This window comes from Phyllobates terribilis, unplaced genomic scaffold, assembly GCF_046119375.1.
Source record: "Phyllobates terribilis strain yellow unplaced genomic scaffold, ASM4611937v1 Scaffold_11__3_contigs__length_659146591, whole genome shotgun sequence".
NCBI classification, from domain to species: domain Eukaryota; kingdom Metazoa; phylum Chordata; class Amphibia; order Anura; family Dendrobatidae; genus Phyllobates; species Phyllobates terribilis.
Genome location: NW_027362771.1, coordinates 254,955,299 through 254,972,894, shown reverse-complemented (window position 1 = coordinate 254,972,894; position 17,596 = coordinate 254,955,299). Strand labels below are relative to the sequence as shown.

General features: G+C 48.7%; 1 protein-coding gene across 1 annotated transcript in view; it reads right to left on the bottom strand.

Moving 5' to 3' along the window:
* LOC141167251 (laminin subunit beta-4-like) overlaps nt 1–17,596 on the bottom strand; it is a 409,239-nt gene that overhangs the window by 70,380 nt on the left and 321,263 nt on the right. Inside the window, exons 44-45 of the mRNA XM_073654690.1 lie at nt 7,329–7,467; nt 3,286–3,462 (exon numbers count right to left, since the gene is read on the bottom strand). Coding sequence (XP_073510791.1) covers nt 3,286–3,462; nt 7,329–7,467 — 316 coding nt within the window. The remainder of the gene's footprint in view (nt 1–3,285; nt 3,463–7,328; nt 7,468–17,596) is intronic.

Here is a 17,596-nt window from a genome sequence, read left to right as displayed (position 1 = left end):
TATATTTTAACTAGAACAGTTCTTATACCCTGACGGGTAACTATGTACAGTCTCTCTCTACCGTACTTCAACGACGGCGTCCTCCTGCTCCTTCTTTAGATTCTTCAGACCCGTCCGGGTCCTCTTGCTCCTCCTCACACCGCAGCTCCTCCTCCGTCAGGCGATGCACATGGAGGGCGTAGGGTCCTTTGGCACACTTGTGCCGGGTGAAGGTGACCTCGTCCCCTACGTACAGGTCACGACCTCTGTGTCCCTCCGGCAGATGGCTTTCTACGTCTCTGCGGGTCACAAAGACGTCGCCGGGGGTATGATGGTCTCTGATAAAGCCCCATCCGTGCTGCATGTTGAATTTTATCACAGTCCCGGTGGAAGGGGGACCATGAGCTGCACGGGGATTCCTCCTGGTCCGGCTCTTCTGCTCCGCGCTCCTTATCTGCGCTTGTTGTTCCCGGACCCGCCTCTCTCTCCGCTCCCTCTCGAAGACCTCGAGCTGCTGGTGGCAGCACTCTGCACGCTCTGCTGCGGCCGCCCGAGTCTCCTGAGTGAACCCCATGAGGTCTTCTCCGGTGGGGTCCCACTCAAACTGTGCCTCCTCCAGCGGGGGCGAGGTCCTCTTTACGGGCTTCGGAGCCGGAATCAGGGGCTCGCACATGGGCCTTGCTCTCTGGAGTTCCAGCTGAATGTACTCCTGGGGCCATATGAAGGGCTGCCCATCCGGGCACGTATGCTGGGCAAATAGATTTTCACCCAGGTGCGGCATTCTAGAGGTTGAGGGCGCGTTGATGGTAGCTGCGCCCGGGTCGACCAGGCCTTGCGACCAGGCTTGGGGCACCTTAAAGGCAAAGGGCACCGTAAGAACGGCGGCGCCCTGGGTTACTCGGCCCTGCGACCAGGCCGGTGGCTCCGCGGAGGTAGGGGGCGCTGTTGGAATTGCGACGCCCGGGTGTACTAGGCCTTGCGACCAGGCCGGTGGTATTTCCTGCTTGGCCACGCTCGAGGTCGAGGCGTGTGACGTCACAGGGGTCGCGGCCGCGGTTTCCGGTTGAGGCCTAGTCGGCGGCGGTGACGATGCAGCGACGGGCACGGCAGGGGGAATTTCGGGCTCTGCGACGGGGAGCTGGGGCAGGCACGCGGTTTCCCGGCTCGGGGTAGAGACGTCCCCTTTACCTGCCTCCGTCCGTTCAGCTCCCTTCTCGGCGCCGTCTCCTGCCTTCATTCCTCCTGCGCCTTCCTCAGAGGCGGTCTGTCTCCTCGTCTCGGGTGGCGTGCTCCGCTGACGGGTTTCGGTCTGCTGGGCCATCTCTCGGCTCCACTCCGCCAACGTCTCCCGCTGCACCCGGGCCATCCTCCGTGCGAGGCCCTCCAGCGCGGTCTGTGCACACTCCCGGTCTCGGGGGAGCTGTGCTAGGATCTCCAGCAGGCCTTCTGGAGTGGCGACCTGCAACAGGCTCCTGACCACTGGGTCGGTGCTGCCTGACTCTGCCTCCATCTCCGGGTAGGCTTTCTCTGGACTCTCTTCCAGACGTCTTGTCTCCGGGTGCGCTCTCTCCAAACTCCTCCAGGCGACACCCATCTTTGCTCTCTTCTTCTGTCTCCGCCCACATTGAAGGTGGTCCCGGGGCAACTTGGTGATTGTCAGTTCCAGGGGCAGTTCTCTTACGCTGATGGACACTTCCAGCATCACAGTCTCTGTTGGTGGGCGCGGTTTCCGCTTTTGGCGCCATTCTTCGACCTGGCCCACGATGGGAGGTGGCCTCTTGCCACCCTCTGGCACGCCCATAATGGCGTCCGCTCTTCCAAGGCGGGAAATCTTTGGAAATGGCGGGAATCGTCTCCCAGTGGCGGGAAACTCCATGGATGGCGGGAAAAAGCTGCAAATGGCGGACAACCGGCGGGAAACGACCTGTGATGGGGCCCAATGGCGGGGACCCTCCGGAACCGGCAGGAGACTTCTTTTTGAGGTAACGGTGAACTTCTCTTCAGGCACGCAGTACCCGGTTGTTGCGGGCACGTAATCCTGCCGACTACGCCAAAGTTGACGCGCCCCCTGGGCCATGTTGTTAGGGATACCCGGAGCCGGATCAGATGGGGGTTGTAGTCTCCGAGTGGCTGTGACCCGGTCCGTGCCCAGGGTGTCAAACTCAGTGTGTGGCAGTCCTTATGATGTTACTAGATGTTCTTTGTGTTGACTACGCCACCCGTTGATTTGCGGTCAATACGGCCGCCGCTGCAGCAGGGTCCGCTGAGGCTGGTGATGTATGTGCAGCTCAGGTAGTATAACCCCCAACAGGAGGGGTATAGCCTCAGGGGGTCAGTTGCAGAGGATGGGGGTTGTGATGGTGCAGCGAGGATTGAAATGAGACTCAGAGTCGGGCTGTGCAGTTCAGGGTTTGTTTACTTACTGCAGTTGTTCTGGTCACTCCGGCCTTAAGTGACCACCCGAGCCGTGCTGCGTCCACCAGGTCTTGGACTCGGCCAACCCCCAGGTGATTCTGGAGCATGGTCCTGAGCTCCCTTTCTGTCCTGTCCTCTTCTCTGGCCTTCCCCACCAGGGATCCACCTATGTCCGGCTCCCTCGGGCCTCTTGGTGGTAAACCCTTGTCTCTGGGTTCCCTGACCCTATTCCTGGTCTGCCTTCCGGGTGGATTTAGTGGGTGATCGTGGCAGATCGGTCCTGCCCACGACCTCCGGTTCCTGGCTAAGGTGTGCTGTAGCCTCTGCCAGCTTGGGATCCGGTACCCTGTTGCCAACTCTTCACCCTCTGGTCTAATTTGGGCTTTTGGAGTTCCTTCTTTCTCCCCCTCTGGGTCCTTCTTTCTCCTCTCTCTCTCTGGGCCTTGGAGCTGCTCTTCTCCTCTGCTCTTCTTCTCTGACTCAACTCTGACAGACTGACCTCACTCTGCAAAAGACCCTGTCCTAAGATGGTGCCCACCTTATATACTCCCTCTATGTGTGAGCTCAGGTGACCAGCACCCAATGAGCTCCTAGCACTACCCAGACTGCTCCCCCTATCTGCCCCTACACTACTGGGATGTTCCACCCCCCTCCCACTCCAGCCAGGAACAGACACTGTCGTACCTGCACATTTCTCTAGTGGGAGTACCATCGGTCTGTTCCTCGGAAATGGGATGTGTGTAGTGCATGCAGCCTACTGAGCTCAGTTCCACACTCCATCCTTACCCGGGAGTGGAATATCACACCTCTGGCTTGAGGCGCAATACCCCTGTAGCAGCCGAGTCCTCAGGGTGCTACACTAACATTGTGTAATAGAAAACAGTTACATACATTTTCACTTTCTGTTGCCTCTGTTAATGCTTTGCTTGCCCCTTCCTGTGCGTTATCAGCCACAATCCTGTTTTTCAGCATTTTTTCCTGCAGTTCTGCAATTCTTGACTCCAGTTGTGAGTGCATATCTTTTATAGATTTTAATTTGCTGTCAACCTTATCTGCTCTTGCTTGAGCCTAGATAAACATAAAAAATAGGATATATTGCAAATATATTATAAAGATATCATTAACCACGCAGCAGTGATATTTACTCTATTTTACATTTCTATATAGATAGTGTTTATTATTCTTTACTTATTTTTTTGTTACCCATGCAAATGGCATCATCAGAGAGGAAGAAGATAAGAACACTAGTGCCACCTATTGGATCTTAAAAGTCAATAATGACCCTTCAAAGGAAATCTGGCAGTAGGATCAACCCTCCTAAGCTGTCTATATGGGCATGCAGGTCATAGGAAGCTGAATAAAGTGATACCTTGATGTTCGTTGTCTTATTTCCAGAGAACTCCATATTTCTTAATATGTAAATGAGCTGTTAAGATCTATGGGCCAGGCACAGATCTGAATGATAATCTGCCTTCAGAGAGTTATTCCTCCTGGCAGTGTTTGGGTTTCAGTTATGAGGGTGGCGCCGGCACGGTTTCAGTCACCTCTCTGTGTATAGAGAGCATCGGCTGTAACCATCTCCCCGACACTGACTTATAGCCAGCCCTAATATTGAGCTGGCTGTCAGTCAGTGCGGTGATGGAACCTGCGCTGGTGCCACCCCTATGACTGAACGCCGAACGATGCCGGGAGAAATAAAGTTAATTTCCTCTTGGTAATGGGGCTCTTAGTGTGGTTGCCAGGCAGGTTGAGAATGTTATTAACCTGCAGATCAACCCCATATCTGAAGGTTAATAGTGTTTTTTCACATGACAGGTTCCTGTTAAAGAACCTCACCCAGGCAAGTTGTTGATACAGTCTACTGAATTACAAGTCACAATGTCTTCTATATCATTCTTTGCACATAATATACAGTACAGACCAAAAGTTTGGATACACCTTCTCATTTAAAGATTTTTCTGTATTTTCATGACTATGAAAATTGTACATTCACACTGAAGGCACCAAAACTATGAATTAACACACGTGGAATTATATACTTAACAAAAAAATGTGAAACAACTGAAAATATGTATTATATTCTAGGCTCTTCAAAGTAGCCACCTTTTGCTTTGATGACTGCTTTGCATACTCTTGGCATTCTCTTGATGAGCTTCAAGAGGTAGTCACCGGAAATGGTTTTCACTTCACAGGTGTGCCCTGTCAGGTTTAATAAGTGGGATTTCTTGCCTTATAAATGGGGTTGGGACCATCAGATGTGTTGTGCAGAAGTCTGGTGGATACACAGCTGATAGTCCTACTGAATAGACTGTTAGAAATTGTATTATGGCAAGAAAAAAGCAGCTAAGTAAAGAAAAGCGATTGGCCATCATTACTTTAAGAAATGAAGGTCAGTTAGTATGAAAAATTGGGCAAACTTTGAAAGTGTCCCCAAGTGCAGTTGCAAAAACCATCAAGCGCTACAAAGAAACTGGCTCACATGAGGACCGCCCCAGGAAAGGAAGAACAAGAGTCACCTCTGCTTCTGAGGATAAGTTTATCCGAGTCACCAGCCTCAGAAATCACAGGTTAACAGCAGCTCAGATTAGAGACCAGGTCAATGCCACACAGAGTTCTAGCAGAAACTGGCTCACATGAGGACCGCCCCAGGAAAGGAAGACCAAGAGTCACCTCTGCTTCTGAGGATAAGTTTATCCGAGTCACCAGCCTCAGAAATCACAGGTTAACAGCAGCTCAGATTAGAGACCAGGTCAATGCCACACAGAGTTCTAGCAGCAGACACATCTCTTCAACAACTGTTAAGAGGAGACTTTGTGCAGCAGGCCTTCATGGTAAAATAGCTGCTCGGAAACCACTGCTAAGGACAGGCAACAAGCAGAAGAGACTTGTTTGAGATAAAGAACACAAGGAATGGACATTAGACCAGTGGAAATCTGTGCTTTGGTCTGATGAGTCCAAATTTGAGATCTTTGGTTCCAACCACCGTGTCTTTGTACGACGCAGAAAAGGTGAACGGATGGACTCTACATGCCTGGTTCCCACCGTGAAGCATGGAGGAGGAGGTGTGATGGTGTGGGGGTGCTTTGCTGGTGACACTGTTGGGGATTTATTCAAAATTGAAGGCATACTGAACCAGCTTGGCTACCACAGCATCTTGTAGCGGCATACTATTCCATCCAGTTTGCGCTTAGTTGGGCCATCATTTATTTTTCAACAGGACAAGGACCCCAAACACACCTCCAGGCTGTGTAAGGGCTATTTTACCAAGAAGGAGAGTGGGGTGCTACGCCAGATGACCTGGCCTCCATAGTCACCAGACCTGAACCCAATCGAGGTGGTTTGGGGTGAGCTGGACCGCAGAGTGAAGGCAAAAGGGCCAACAAGTGCTAAGCATCTCTGGGAACTCCTTCAAGATTGTTGGAAGACCATATCCGTTGACTACCTCTTGAAGCTCATCAAGAGAATGCCAAGAGTGTGCAAAGCAGTCATCAAAGCAAAAGGTGGCTACTTTGAAGAACCTAGAATATAAGACATATTTTCAGTTGTTTCACACTTTTTTTTGTTAAGTATATAATTCCACATGTGTTAATTCATAGTTTTGATGCCTTCAGTGTGAATGTACAATTTTCATAGTCAAGAAAATACAGAAAAATCTTTAAATGAGATGGTGTGTCCAAACTTTTGGTCTGTATATTAATTTTTTCTAAGTTTTTTCTTTTAAACTGAACAATTTGTATTAGAAATTAAAATTAGAAATCGTGCATTTTTTACACTGGCCACTGGGGCTTTTTTAGACTCATAGTTACTTTTGCTTTAGGAAATAATACATCAGCCACAGTGGTTGTATCCCTAACCTGTCTTTAGTATTAAAGTGTTTAATGAGCATGTGCAAAGGTTATTATGAAGGGAGGAGGAGCAATGTCAGCTGTGACATCACTTTTGTGATTGGTGGATCCTGTGTTATCTGTGATAATATGGCTGAAAAGTTCCTGAAAGGATAGAAACTATGGGTCTAAAAAGACCCAATGGCCCATGTGAAGATTGCAAGATTTCTATTTAATTAGTTTTTATAAAGATTATGATATGAAAAAAAAGCAAAAACATTGCCAACATTTAAAAAAATTACACATAATAATATGTAATTTTCTGTTGAATGCTTTCCTTTAAATAAAAAGAGTAGTCACTGACTGGTGATAGGTATTTTATAAGGGGTGTTTCCCGGTTTCAAATTGCTTGAGAAAAGACAAGATATATTATGTGACGGTTTCATATAAATATATAATATACAAAATATTGATTCGTATAATTTTGCAAAATGTTAGTTTAAAATTTGAACATTTTTACAGATTGGATGTACACTACTAAACATTGAAATTACAACATCAAAATGAAAAGTCATGGAATTATGGAAATCACAGGATCAATGGTACGGCCATTTCACCAAAGTCTCTCGAGCCATTTTGCAACATTTCCGGCTGCATGTTGCTCGTGCTACTGCGAGCAGCCTGTGTGGCTTAAACCTTCTACCATGGCCTGGAACGTCTCCTGACTTGTCTCCTATCGAGTGCATCTTGGACTTTATTGGTCAGCAATTGCAAAGGAGCTGCCAGCAGCGGATCTTTATGATTTGCATAGCCAAGTGCATTCAGCATTGCAGAATATTCCTCATACAACCATTAATAACCTCATTAATAGCATGAAAAGCTTGTAAGGTAAGTGTATGTATTTCTGCATGTGGCACTTATACTTGATGCTGAATAAATCGAGATGTTTTAAAAACTCTTTCCATTTATTTTTTTATCATTTGCATATCATTAACATGTCCATCAATCCTGTGATTTCCATAATTCCATGACTTTAACTTTTTGGTGTTGCAATTTCAGGGTTGAGGAGTGTATGTTGAAATACATAATCCTGAATTAATTTTCCTATACCTGAGAAAGTTTGTTCCTGATATCTTGGATATCCTTATTCACATTTTTTAGTAAAGTATTTGTTTTCTTCTGAGCATTTTCAGCTTGTTTTAAATTATTTCGAACTTCATCTCCATTTAGTAGATTTTCCACTGCTTTTCTAAATACAAAGAAAACAAAATACAATGTAGTATAAAAGTAGAGTATAGCACATTATAATTCACTTGTAAATCCAAAAATACGCATAAATGGACACCAATATATATAGTACATGTGTTACAGGTATAAAGGGAACATCAGAGGATGCTGTGTGCCTATGCATTTTAGTGTAATATGGCACCCTTACCAATCACATCATGAAGACTTTTTTATAGCTGAACTTTACCTTCAAAGACACTGACTTTCAGTAACAAAGTGAATCATACATACAGTGGTGTGAAAAAGTGTTTGCCCCCTTCCTGATTTCTTATTCTTTTGCATGTTTGTCACACTTAAATTTGTTTTGTGATCTGAAACATTAGACAAAGATAACACAAATAAACACAAAATGCAGTTTTTAAATGAAGGTCTTTATTATTAAAGGAAAAAGAAATCCAAACCTACAGGGCCCTGTGTGAAAAAGTGATTGCCCCATAAACCTAATAAGTAACTGGTTGGGCCACCCTTAGCAGCAACAACTGCAATCAAGGGTTTGTGATAATTGGCAATGAGTCTTTTACTGTATAATGTATCTCTAAAATAAATTTTCACCTTTTCAGCCTATGACATATGGGTACATCATAGATCGCCTTTCCTCTTTGATGCTGAGCCCGCATCTTTTCAGGCACATGACAGCTGATCTGATCAGTTGTCATTTGCCCATAACAGCCACAGGTAGAATCGCGATACACCCGCGGCTGTTAACATGTTAAATGCCGCTGTCAATCTCTGACATAACTCCGCCCATCACCGCCCCTTTCACATGATCGTGGGACGCCAATGGGTTGGCATGACATTGCCAATATGCTATGAGTGTTGCCCAGTGGCCGGCGTTCATAGCAATGAGCATTTCTGCTACACATAGCAGGGCTTTGTGTAGCTCAAGTTATCTGATGATTGCAGCTTCACGTCTCCTATGGAGACTATTGAAGCATGTAAAAAGTAGAAAAAAATGTTTTTAAAAATATAAAAAAAATAAAAAATATATAAAAGTTCAAATCACCCCCCTTTTGCCCCATTCAAAATAAAGCAATAAAAAAAAAAATCAAAAACACATATTTGGTATCACCGCGCTCAGAAATGCCCATCTATCAAAATATAAAAAGAATTAACACGATCAGTAAATGGCGCAACGAGAAAAAAATCAAAATGCCAGAATTGCGTTTTTTTAGCTGCTGCAACATTGCAATAAAATGCAATAACGGGCGATAAAAACATCGTATCTGTCCCAAAATGGTATTAATAAAAACATCAGCTCAGCGCACAAAAAAATAAGCCCTCACCCAGCCCCAGATCCCAAAAAATGGAGATGCTACGGGTCTTGGAAAATGGCATTATATATATATATATTTTTTTACAAACTTTGGATTTTTTTTTACCATTTAAATAAAAAAGAACCTTTACATGTTTGGTATTTTCAAACTCATAATGACCTGGAAAATCATAATGGCAGGTCAGTTTTAGCATTTAGTGAACATAGTAAAAAAAAAAAAAACCAACAAACAATTGTGGAATTGCACTTTTTTTGCAATTTCACCACACTTAGAATTGTTTTCCTGTTTTACAGTACACTATATGGTAAAATCAATGGTGTGATTCAAAAGCACAACTCGTCCTGCAAAAAACAAGCCCTCACAAGGCCATATTGACGGAAAAATAAAAAAGTTATGGCTCTAGGAAGAAGAGGAGCAAAAAACGAAACCGCAAAAATAGAAAATCCCAAGGTGGTGAAGTGGTTAAAACAGTTTACCAGTTTTGCAGGAATTCATGTAGAATTAATTAATCCTTATCAAAAATTTTTGTTTACGTAGTTTTCAGACAATGTACACAGTCTGTAGAAGAGAAATTATGTGATGTGTATTTAAATACAGTCCTGCTCATCGCTATTGGCACCCAAGAAGTTTAAGTACATAATGTTGAATATCTCCTGAAAAAAATGAATCAAGTGAAAGTTTATTTTGTATGTGTGGCGCCCTGCTGTGCATGAGTGCCACAGATCCTAGAGGGGTGCATTAAAGGATTTCTCCACAAGAGGCCGCTCACAGCATACACACACCTCCACCCTACCACCAGAGGGAGCCCGGATAGGGATATAAATACGTAGGGTGGAGTTAGGCAGTTCAGTTCCTAGCCTGCTAGAGTACAGAGCAGCTAGGGAGTTCCTGCTCAGACACAGAAGGTGTCAGTGCATTCGAGCCAGAGCCTAGCAGTTCCTGCAGAGTGAGACACAGAAACAGGTCAGTCCACAGTGGAGCTCAGTCTAGTTTCAGTTTGCAGTCTAGAGAACACAGCTAAAGGTCCAGCAGCGGAGCACGAGGCTCCTGCTAATCTAGACTCAAGCAGCTCAGGTTAGTGAGCCAGGAGCATTGCCGACGCTCAGAGAGCGGCAGAAGAGGCATCCAGCTAACTGCCAGTGTGTATAGCCAAGTGAGGGCCCGAGTAGGCCGAAGGCTAGAGGAGTGAATAGCATTGGGGGCAGAGGAGCTTTACCAGCTCACCCCAGAAAGCATCTACCGGACACCGGGTCCCCGTCTACAGGGCTGTATACCCCCCTGTAGAGACAACCGGAGACCCCTGGAAGACTTCAAGTCCTAGGATCACCCAAGAGCTGATACGTAACAGAGCCAGGAGTCACGCAGGCCCCGCAAGCTGGGAGAGTGCTCTCCAAAAGAAGGCCCTACCACAAGCTCAGCCGGTGCAGGACAGAAACCAAGTTAGGCCTAGCTCCAGGCAGGTCAGAAACTTACTGCAGAGAGGCAAGAAACAGGAGGCTCTACACCCGCTCACTGGGGAGAATCTGGACGTGCACCCCTCACCCTACAGTGCTCCGGGGTGTTCCTGAACTAATTCCAGTAAAGGTACAGAAGAGACTTGCTTGTGTGCTCCCATTCTTGCTCTGACCCGGCTGGGTCCCCTCTGTCCTGCATCCCCCCCTCCTACACTGCCCTGAGGCCCTGCTCCACCTGTGGGGAGCGATACCATCTAAGCTGCCACAACACCGGCCTCAGCGGACTGCCGCAGCGCTGGTGACCCTCACCAGACACCACAGGTGGCGTCACAAACTTTGACATTTCATTTCCCCTTTTTTAAGAGAGACCCCAGGGTACAGGCCCGGGAGCCGACCACTGCGACATCCCCCAAGACCAGGCATCAAGGCCCGGGCGCCGAGTAGTCCCCATCCCTTGGGTGCCACATCTCTCTACCTGGTGTCATGAACAGGATTGTGTGCCCGCAGCAACGGAAGGAGTTGTGCCTGTTGCCACCGGGTACTGTGCGCCTTAAAAGACCGTAAAACTTACTGTAGTGAAGATTTCCCGCCATTTCGGAGGTTTCCCGCCATTGTCCGCCATTTTTCCTATTGCTTCGTGGAGAGAAGAAGGGCATAACCGCACGAAACCCAGGGCACGCCCCACGCACTGACGCAGCGTCAGGTCCTGGCAGAGGCCCAAACGCACGCTCTGACGTGAAACGCAAGTGACGCAAGGTCCTACAAAGAGTCCGTCACCTGCGGAGCTGCGGCCTACAGAAAGAAGGTAGGCCCCGGTTCGCTAGGGGGGCGCCAAAATGTTGCAGCAACAGCCCGACGCCGCGGCCCAAGCTGACAGCCCCGATGATGCATCCGCGGCCGCCGCGCAGGACGGAATAACCGCTCCATCGCCAGGTCCTGTAGCCCCCATTGTACCATTGACTTTACCGTACATGCCTGGAGCAAAGTGGCTCCCCCAGTACAGCGGCAAGCCAGACACCCTGTCTGGATTCAAGCGCAAAATATGCAGCATACTGGACATGTATTCTATGACGGGCAGGCAAAGAACTGCAGTAGTAATGGGACAATTGACTGGTGCTGCGGAGAGAGAAGTAGAGACTTGGTCAGCCGCAGACCAGGAGTCAGTGTCCGCAATTTTCAAAAAGTTACAGACTGCCTTTGAGGACCGCACTGAGGCAGACCTCCAGATGAGGTTCTACCAATGCTCTCAGAAACCGGAGGACAGCGGTCGGGACTATGCCTGCCGTTTACAAGGGGCCCTGCGAGCTCTTAAACAGGTTGGTCCAACCAGCATAACTGATGAAAGTAAAATGCTAAAAGAACAATTTGTCCGGGGGCTGAGGTCCCAAGCGGAGAGCAGGACTGTGCGTTGGTGGTCCTTGGATCATCCAGAGGCTACCTTTGACACCCTTAAGGACATGGCTATAAGGGGACTGCAACCCCTGGAGACAGCAGATACTGCAATCCAACGTTACCAGGATGAGGCCACTCCAACGCCAGCAGCACCCACCTTTTCCCCTCTGGCTGCTGAAGCCAAAGTGCAAGCAGCGACTCCTACTGAGCTGGACTGTCTGCGCTCAGAAGTGCGCCAGCTGACCAAAAACCTGGCCACTGTAATGAGTGCCCTGCAGCTACGGACGGAGCCAGAGACGGAGGGAAAGATCCTGCTAGCCGACTGCCCTGAGGATCTCCTCTGGATGAGAGGAAGGAGGAGGACGTTGCCGCCCCGGAGGAGGACAACGCCACCCCGTGGAAGGACCAACAACCAGCGCCACCTTCAACGAGAGTTTGTCTGCCACCGCTGCCAGAAGGGTCCGAGGGCCAACACCCAGGAATAGACTCAGCAGGCCCCTCAGACTGGCACAGCAGGTTCGTGGGAGGAAGACCTTTCCTGTCCATAATCCTGGATGGCATTACGATACCTGCCCTGCTGGACACTGGATCTCAGGTAACAATTATGCCTGATGTCCTTTACAAGAGATACTGGTCCATGGACAGTCTCCAAACCCCGAACCCAGATTTTTCGGTATATGCCTCTAACGGCCTCCCTCTTAAGCTAGTCGGGGTTAAGGATGTGACGGTAAAGGTGGGGAGAGTGGGGCTGAAGGACCAGGGACTCATTGTAGCAGAGACTGTCTCTGATGACTCAGGACAGAATATGGTACTAGGCACTAACATTGTTGGTAACTGTTTGAAGCAAGTGGTGTTTTTGCTCCAACAGCTCGCTAACGCCGCCAGACCGGGGCAGAGAAAAGCGATCCAGAAGGAGATCCGAGCCCTGATATACCAGCAGCAAGTAAAGCTATCCGGTGATGAGATTGGTAATGTGCGGGTAACAGACCCCATACCCATTGTGATCCCCACAATGAGTGAAATGCTTATCTGGTGTAGAGCAGCAATAGGTCTTAAAGGACAGAGCTACCAGGCGGTAGTAGAACCCCTTAGCTCAGAGCACAGACCTACACTCTTAACTGCCAGAGGGGTAGTGGATGTACGCAATGGGAGGGTGCCCGTCCGTCTTCTCAACTATGGGGAAGATGAGGTCAGATTACCACGCTACACCACTGTTGCCAAGTTACATGCTGCAAATAACAACTCCATTCACACGGCGGAGTCCTTAACCTCACCAGACGTAGTGGAGGATAATAACCCGGCAACCCAGGTGGAGGATTGGTGTCAACAGCTCCATGTTGGGACAGACACCACTCCTGCCCACCAGAAACAGGGGGTGGTTCAGGAATACGCGCAGGTATTCAGTAAGCACCCACTTGACTTTAGGAGGAGTACAACACCATATCCCCACAGGTGACCATCCACCCATCAAAGAGCGTTACAGGCCTATATCACCAGCACACTACCAGAAAGCCAAGGAGATGTTGCACGACATGAAGAAGGCAGGGGTAGTAAGGAATAGCTGTAGTCCCTGGGCAGCTCCCCTAGTTCTAGTCAGGAAAAAGGATGGATGCATGAGAATGTGTGTAGATTACAGACAAGTAAATCGCATTACACATAAAGATGCATACCCTTTACCACGTATTGAGGAATCCCTGGCTGCCTTAAAGTCTGCAAATTATTTTTCCACCCTTGACCTCACTAGTGGGTACTGGCAAGTAGCTGTGGCTGAGGAGGATCGGGAGAAGACGGCCTTCACCACCCCGATGGGACTCTGCGAGTTCAATAGTATGCCGTTTGGACTCTGCAACGCCCCTGGAACGTTCCAGAGATTGATGGAGTGCTGGCTGGGACTCCGCAACTTCGATACTGTGTTACTATACCTGGATGACGTGATAGTGTACTCCAAGACGTATGAGGACCACTTGGAGCACCTGGCGGAGGTATTTGAGTCACTGTCCTGGTATGGGATGAAGTTGAAGCCCTCAAAGTGCCACCTGCTCAAGAAAAAGGTACAGTACCTGGGGCACATTGTCAGTCCAGAAGGGGTAGCACCAGACCCGGAGAAGGTTACTGCCATCCAGAAATGGCCGGAGCCGAAGAACCTCAAGGAGGTGCGTCCGTTCCTGGGACTGATAGGATACTACCGGAGGTTTGTAAAAGATTACACCAAGAAAGCGGCGCCTCTGCAAGACCTCCTGGTAGGACAGTCCCCCAAAGGCAGAATCCCCCCGTTCCACTGGGGTAAAGAGCATGCTGAATCATTCAAGGAGATGAAGGAGATCCTGACAGGCGACGAGATCCTAGCCTACCCTGACTACAGCTAACCGTTACTGCTGTATACTGATGCCAGCAATGAAGGACTGGGAGCTGTCCTAAGTCAGAAGCAGAATGGCCTAGAGAAAGTGATAGCCTATGCAAGCAAGAAGCTCCGCCCGACTGAAAGGAACCCAGAGAACTATAGCAGCTTCAAGTTGGAGTTCCTGGCTAGGGTCTGGGCCATCACTGAAAGGTTCAAGCACTACCTAGCCTCCAGTAAGTTCACTGCCTACACTGACAATAACCCCTTGACTCATCTTGAAACAGCCAAGCTAGGAGCCATGGAACAGCGATGGATGGCTCGGCTGTCAAACTACCAATTCACTATTAAGTACCGGGCGTGCCGCAAGAACGCCAATGCCGATGCCCTGTCCAGGATGCCTCACTAGTCAGACACAGAAGAAGAAGTGGACGACCTGGAAGAGATTGAGCTACCTGCCTTTCACCGGAATGGGATGATCCACGAGCAACGAGCCTCTAGGAGGCAGCGTGGTAAGACGTTAAACCCTTTGCCTCACCACAGCTGGAAGGAGACCCAGGACAGCGACCCGGTTGTCAGCTGTATCAAGGAGCTGATAACCAAAGAAGGTTCCTCCCTGGAGAAGGATGCGTCTCTCCAAGCAAAGCAGCTGTGGAATGAGAGAAGCAGGCTGTTTATCTACCGTGAGAAGCTGTGCTGGAGGTACGACAATCCAAAAACCCACGAGATGGTATGGCAGATAGTGGTTCCCAAGATGGACATCCAGATGGTGTTGGAGGCCTACCACGATCAGGCGGGGCACTTTGGCTGGAAGAAGCTAGAAACCCTGCTGAAGTGTCGATTCTACTGGGTGGGAATGTGCAGCTCCATTGAGAGGTGGTGCAGAGACTGTGGACCCTGTAGACTCAGAAGAAAAGACTACAGCAGCCAGAAGGCACCCCTGCAACCCATCAAAACGACTAGACCCCTGGAGATCATGGCCCTGGACCATGTCAAGCTGTCACCCAGCAGGTCAGGACACTCCTATGCCCTGACCATGGTGGATCACTACTCATGTTTCCTGGTGGTCGCCCCCATCAAAGACCTGACGGCAGAGGCCAGCAGCAAAGACGTTTCAAGTGTACTTCTGCAGACCCCATGGATACCCTGAGCAGGTGCTGACAGACCAAGGCCCAGCCTTCGAGGCAGAGTTGTTTAAGGAGTTCTGCCATTTGTATGGGTGTAAGAAGATAAGAACTACATCATACCACCCACAAACCATTGGTCTCTGTGAAAAGATGAACAACATTGTCATCAACCTGCTGAAGACCTTACCACTTAAGGAGAGAAATCAGTGGTCAGACCTACTACCTGACCTGGTAGATCTGTACAATCACATACCTGTGAGTTCCACCAATTGCACTCCAGCCTATCTCATGCGAGCTAGACCAGGAAAGTTGCCCATGGACCTGGAGCTTGGTGTTGTGGAACCAGAAGCAGACGTGACCACTGAAGACTGGGACACAACCAGACAGGAGCAGTACAGAAGAGTACAAGCCTGTGTCGAAGACAGTCTAACTCGGGTGAGGGATAAACAGGAAGCACAATACAACAGGAGTGCACTAGCAGAACACTTCACACCTGGTGAAGTAGTGCTAAAAAGAAAGAGGAGAAACCACAAACTTGATGACCAGTGGGAGAGAGAACCCTACACTGTGTTGAATTCAAGGTTTGATAACAGGAAGATGTGTTTGATCAGCAAAGATGGAGGAAGAACAACTGCAACAGTATCTAGGGACCATCTGAAGTTGTGTCCAGATCTGCTAAAACCCCAAGAAGAAGTGCCTCTCATTATCCAGGAGGAACCTGAAGAAGCAGTAATCCATACTGATTTAGGAGATTTCCCCGCAGATTGGCCTCAAATTGGAGGAGCAGTCATAATCCCAGTACTCCACTTCTTCCAACAGCCAGAAGACCCTCCACAGCAAGTTGAACCTGTAAGTGCTGCAGAAGAGCCAGCTCAAGAAGAATCCCCGGAAGAAGGATCCCCGAACGAAGGATCCCCGGCAGGAGTTAAGCAAGAAGGCCCAGCCAATGGTACACTTGCCAGTCCCATAGAGAGGTTAAGCCAATTTTACAACTTACCCACACGAAGAGCAGACAGGGTAACTGATAATACAGACACTGATACCTCACAGACCACCGCACTACGCAGATCAACACGTAGCACGAGAGGTCAACCCCCTGTCAAGTATAGTGAATAGTTAAAACTCTGACAAATGTAGATAGTTACCCCTGGGGTATTATGGTGTATTGTATATTGTATATTATACTGTGTATTGCCTTTAAATATGCATCTAATTTATGTCTTTTTCCTGAATGGACAATTCAAGTGATATGGACACTTTGTTTATTTATTTTCCATTACCCTATGGGTATCTAAGAACTCTGTGGCTGAGGACTATGTGCAGCCCAAAGACTTTCTTTGTATATATTTGAACTCCCTGGAGTGCCCCTTTTAGCAAGCACTCCGGAAGAGACTTGGACTTTCTGGTTGCTCACTGCCTACTGCTTTTGCAATATACTGTATATATATATTTATTCATGTTTTGGTTATGCAACGTTCAAAGTGTCCTAACCTGCCATAAAGGGAAGATTGTTACTGTTTATTATTGTTTACAAAATATGCTTCAGCCCCGGAGTGCTGAGTTTAACTAGGGGGAATGTGGCGCCCTGCTGTGCATGAGTGCCACAGATCCTAGAGGGGTGCATTTAAAGGATTTCTGCACAAGAGGCCGCTCACAGCATACACAGACCTCCACCCTACCTCAGACCACCAGAGGGAGCCCGGATAGGGATATAAATACGGAGGGTGGAGTTAGGCAGTTCAGTTCCTAGCCTGCTAGAGTACAGAGCAGCTAGGGAGTTCCTGCTCAGACACAGAAGGAGTCAGTGCATTCGAGCCAGAGCCTAGCAGTTCCTGCAGAGTGAGACACAGAAACAGGTCAGTCTGCAGTGGAGCTCAGTCTAGTTTTAGTTTGCAGTCTAGAGAACACAGCTAAAGGTTCAGCAGCGGAGCATGAGGCTCCTGCTAATCTAGACTCAAGCAGCTCAGGTTAGTGAGCCAGGAGCGTTGCCGACGCTCAGAGAGCAGCAGAAGAGGCAGCCAGCTAACTGCCAGTGTGTATAGCCTAGTGAGGGCCCGAGTAGGCCGAAGGCTAGAGGAGTGAATAGCATTGGGGGCAGAGGAGCTTTACCAGCTCACCCCAGAAAGCATCTACCAGACACCGGGTCCGCATCTTCAGGGCTGTATACCCCCCTGTAGAGACAACCGGAGACCCCTGGAAGACTTCAAGTCCTAGGATCACCCAAGAGCTGATACGTAACAGAGCCAGGAGTCACGCAGGCCCCGCAAGCTGGGAGAGTGCTCTCCAAAAGAAGGCCCTACCACAAGGTCAGCCGGTGCAGGACAGAAACCAAGTTAGGTATAGCTGCAGGCAGGTCAGAAACTTACTACAGAGAGGCAAGACACAGGAGGCCCTACACCCGCTCACTGGGGAGAATCCGGACGTGCACCCCTCACCCTACAGTGCTCCGGGGTGTTCCTGAACTAATTCCAGTAAAGGTACAGAAGAGACTTGCTTGTGTGCTCCC